The following is a 4,554-nucleotide window of genomic DNA, read 5'->3' on the forward strand; positions in this document are numbered from 1 at the left end:
ACATTCCGGTCAATGCTAAATGAAATTTTTTCAAGTTATACAATGAGAGGGAAAATTAAAAAAAAAAAAAATTGGTGTCAGTTTGAATTTAACTCTCCCCCCAGCCCAGATTTTTCAGTTTGGTCACTGAACTGAAAAATCCATTATTTATTCAGCTCTACCAAGTAAGTCAATTGGAGCATTTCCATTGCTTTAAATGGACTTTGGAATGTGACAGAACGTATCATGGGAAAAGATTAAAATTCACAAATAATTAACATTTCTGAATTTGAACAAACTATGTCATTCCACTTTCCATTGTCATACATTGCAACACAGTCTTCGTTCTTGTTATCGTTTGGTTCTCCCGTGTTCCAGTTTGTGTAAGTTACAGGTTCTCCATTCAGATACAGAAATTTGCCTTCAGTTTGCACATCAGACATCCCTAAATACGCTTGTTCTGAATCCTTCAATATTTCTCGCAAGGCTGTGTTCTCAGCATGATTGTGTGGACAGGCGAGTGCACCTCCAGCTTTTGCACACAGGGATTTTCCATTTTTAAAAGAATCTTTTGTGCCCGTTGACATAAATGTTTTCTTACCAACACTCTTGACCCACCGCAAAGAAAAAACTAGAAACAAAAGAGATCATTAAAATGAAAATTCTACATGCGTTATGGGGGAAGTTAATCTCACTGTAAGAATTTACCCACTAGGCACATTAATTGCACTTTGTAAGTAACAAACGACACTTATACAAATAATGTGACTTCTGCCAACGTTATAGATGAAACTGCTAGCAGCAACTATTTGGAAACAGAACAGCAGCTAGCTGGTTTCTTGAATGATTTCCAGGACAAATATGAACGGAGATTTTTTGACTGAAAAACCATGTTATAAAATTGTACTGCAGAGAAAGGGAGATGAATACACAGTAGCATTTCCCTCTGTTGCACTAAAATGAGGGAAAATTCACCTCGGGCATATATGGTGGAAGAGCTAGTGAAGACGGAACTTATACTTTATTCACTGTGTCATCTAAGCCTGCTTAGAGCAGATGAAGACAACCCACTCTCAGCAACCAGCTGAGCTCTTTCACCCAGGATGTCCCTATGGCAATGATGTCTAGGACCCTGTGCATTAGTGCTCCCATCACTGCTACCACCAGTGCAACTGAGCCAGTAGTAGTGCATGTGTGGGAGAAGGCTGTACAGTGTTTAAGCTGCTATTATCACCCCTTTACTTGCAAAGATTCCCCCCTCCCTCTCCGCACCCCAAAAATACAATAATGTAAACATATCTCACACTTTTGGTGTCTGCTAACGTCAGCTTGAAGAGTCTGGATGTTCTTTTCCAAAGCAGTTACTTGTCTTTGAAGAGCATCAAATGCTAAGAAAAACAGTTGGGGAGTCATGTAATAAATCATTTCAAAATTACCATACAATCATTGCCTTTGGACTGGCCAGTTGCCTAACTGCTACCGTATGGGTGGGCGGCATGATGCCCTAACCAGGGGTCGCCAACTCCAAAAATATTCACAACATGACTACAGCTGGGTGATAACTGATTTTTTGGTTCACTGGCAGTTTTGCAATTAAACAACAACAACAAGAACAAAAATGAAAAACAAACAGATAAATAAACAACCCCCACATTTTGTGAAAAATGTGTTGTTTTGATTTTGAGCTTTTAACATTTTTAATGAAATTGAAGGAAAATTTAAAACAAAAAACCTGAACTTTCTTTTAAAAAGTGTCAAAACAAAACATTTCAGACTTTTTCAGAATTTGTTTGTTTTCCCCAATCAAAATAATTGAGTGAAATTGACACGGATTTGCAAAATGTTTTGGTTGACCTAAATCAGCATTTTTTGTTGAAAAAAATTTTGGATGAAAAATTTCACCCAGCTCTAAAAATAACATCTTTGCTTTCTTCACTGGGAACCCAAACATCATTTCAAACTGGGTACTGGTACACACACTAATCAGATGGGGATCTTCTCTCTGTCACTGGTCACCACTTCCACTTAATCAGAATCAGTCATCTGTGTGTGGGGATAGCTCTAGGGATTCATTTTTTTCCAGTTAGAATATTTTTTAAAGTGTGTTTCTACAGAGTAACAAATGTGTTCCACTCAAAGATGGAAAGCAAAGAGGAAACATGATTGGGAAGAGGAGCAAAAGGGGAAAAAAGTATCAGTTATCTTAAAAGAGGAGGAGATAAAAATAACACATCCCCTAGAGTTTCCTCTGTAGGCAAAGGTGAGTCGTGTGAACACATTTCAGGGACTATTTCCATATTGCTTGGGTTTGTCCCCTGTTCTCCTATACAGTAGTTGTGACATGTCAATTACCATTTATTCTCCCCAAAGCTTTGGGAGAGCTCTTCACCCCCAAATAGTGATGAAAAGAAATACAGGACATTGCCATGAGCCTACCAAATTTCTCCATGCAAAACGTGACAACAGATATTGACCAGAATACCTGAGTCAGAGAGAGTCGACTTCTCACTTGCACTTTCTCCCTTTTGTCCTTTTTCGCCTTGTGGTCCTTGATCTCCTTTTGTTCCCTGAGGTCCTGCCTTTCCAGGGAAACCCTGCAAACCCCTCAGTCCTGCTCCTAGTGTTTGGTTAAAAAGAAATCAGTTAGCAAAAAAAAATATTTTGATGAAAAATTCCCAACCAGCTCTACTGGGATATTCAAAATTGGACTGGACAAAGCATTCAATAATTCACTTTAGGAAACAAATCTGCTGTGAGATCTACAAATGAGCTCTAACTTCTGTGATTCTGTGAGAATAACTGTTAATCAACTATTCTTATTATAAATCACATATACATGGAATAGCATTGTAAATGCATTACAGTGCTTTGTAAACATGGGCCCTGATCCTGCAAGCTGCTCCGTGCAAGCAGATCCCCACATCTGTAGAGCACCTAGTAGAAGTTAATGAGGCTCTGACTGGGCACAAGGACCTGCCTGCATAGAACAGCCTGCAGGGCTTCTGCCAAAGCTAGAGGGGAAAGTGAAATTGATGGATGCTTTTTCTCATGATGGGGCATAAGAGCCTACTTAAAAGCAGCCAGAGGAAAGAGAGAACATTTAAAGTTCCAAGAGAGAGACAGAATCAGAGAAGGACCCAGGGAAGGCAGAAGACAAAGGATGATAGCCCCAAGGGGACTGATAGACGGGTCACAGATATAATCTTAGTAAATGATTACAGCACTTTACCTTGGTCTCCCTTTTCTCCTTTGGGACCCTTTTCCCCATCTCTTCCATCTCTGCCTGATAAACCATTGGTTCCAGGAGCACAACATTGAATGACTGGGCATGCATTCATGTTCTCTTCATGTTTATTTATATCCACACCTGATGACATCATCAATGCCACGGCCAGAACCAGAGCTTTGAAAGGCTGACAGAGATGCATTGTCAAGCCTGTAGATCTGTGACTAATAAAAAAGGAATAATCACATAAGCATCTGTACATAGGTTGTTCTATTGTCACTGTGTAGGAGATACACAACCGAGGTCAAGTTTCTTAGGACCTGGTTCTCATTTGCACTAAGGCCCCTTTACACCACACAAGCATTGTTAAAGATCCTTAAAAATAATGATGGCAGGATAGTAGTGAGGGGAGATTTCTGAGAGCTATTTGGGCCTTGTTGATTCATATTGTGAGCAGTGACTGGGTAAGGGGAATATTTGGAAGTTCAGTTCAAAGAAGCCCAATAAGAGCTACAAGATAAAGAATCTGGCAAGCCCTAGATTTAGTCAGTAGTCTGTTATAGACTACATGATGAAGTCTATAGCAGACTGTAGATGTTAGACCAGGAAAACACCTATTGGAATAGGTCTTCCAGTCCATTCTCCTGCCAGTTCATGAGCTTATTAGTGTTTTGTTCTCTCTTATTTTAAATGTAAAAGTACGAGGGGATTCATTCTCCTGAAGGACTCATATGGAATTTGAACTGGGGATTGCTCAGACCCAAAGCCAGAATTTAAACCAACCAGCTATTATGCCTGAATGTGTGATTACGGCTCCACAGATATCAGGAGTGAAGTACATCTCATCACGTTCTTTTCCTCTACATAGCTACTCATCACTAATCCCAATGCAAATAAAAAATACATTAAAATACAATGAGTTTGACTCATTGTTTCCACGTAGCTGCTGCCTGATTGCTTCCCAATTAATACTTGATGAGCAATTGAGTTTTGCATGTAAATAAGGTATCATTCCTGAAGTACTCTTGGATTCCATGTATGGTGACTCCAGGGAGCACATATCAAAGTGATGACAACAACAGAAGTCATTGTGTGGCTAACTCTCTGCAAAAGGTACACACTAATTGAGCTTGATTAATGAGTCTCTAATTTGAGGCAATCAGGTCCAGGAATTAAAGTATTTTGTATAGAGCTGAAATAAACAGCAAACTGCCATGAATACCAGTTTACTTCAACTTTTAGTTCGTTGGGCCAAATACTGAAAGCCAGTGATTTTCCTCTCACATCCGCCAGTCAGTGTAAAATCAGGAGTAATGCCAGTTAAGTCAGTGAAGATCTAGTTAGTATAA

General features: G+C 39.4%; 1 protein-coding gene across 1 annotated transcript; it reads right to left on the bottom strand.

Moving 5' to 3' along the window:
* Positions 1 to 236: 236 nt before the first annotated feature.
* LOC135881542 (mannose-binding protein-like) lies at positions 237 to 3,407 on the bottom strand. The gene is made up of 4 exons (XM_065408207.1): positions 3,209 to 3,407; positions 2,489 to 2,596; positions 1,284 to 1,367; positions 237 to 610 (listed from the first exon to the last, which is right to left on the bottom strand). The coding sequence occupies exons 1-4, from the start codon at positions 3,405 to 3,407 to the stop codon at positions 237 to 239; spliced, it is 765 nt and encodes a 254-aa protein (XP_065264279.1).
* Between the last annotated feature and the right edge of the window lie 1,147 nt (positions 3,408 to 4,554).

Source organism: Emys orbicularis, chromosome 7 (genome assembly GCF_028017835.1).
Source record: "Emys orbicularis isolate rEmyOrb1 chromosome 7, rEmyOrb1.hap1, whole genome shotgun sequence".
Taxonomy (NCBI): Eukaryota; Metazoa; Chordata; order Testudines; family Emydidae; genus Emys; species Emys orbicularis.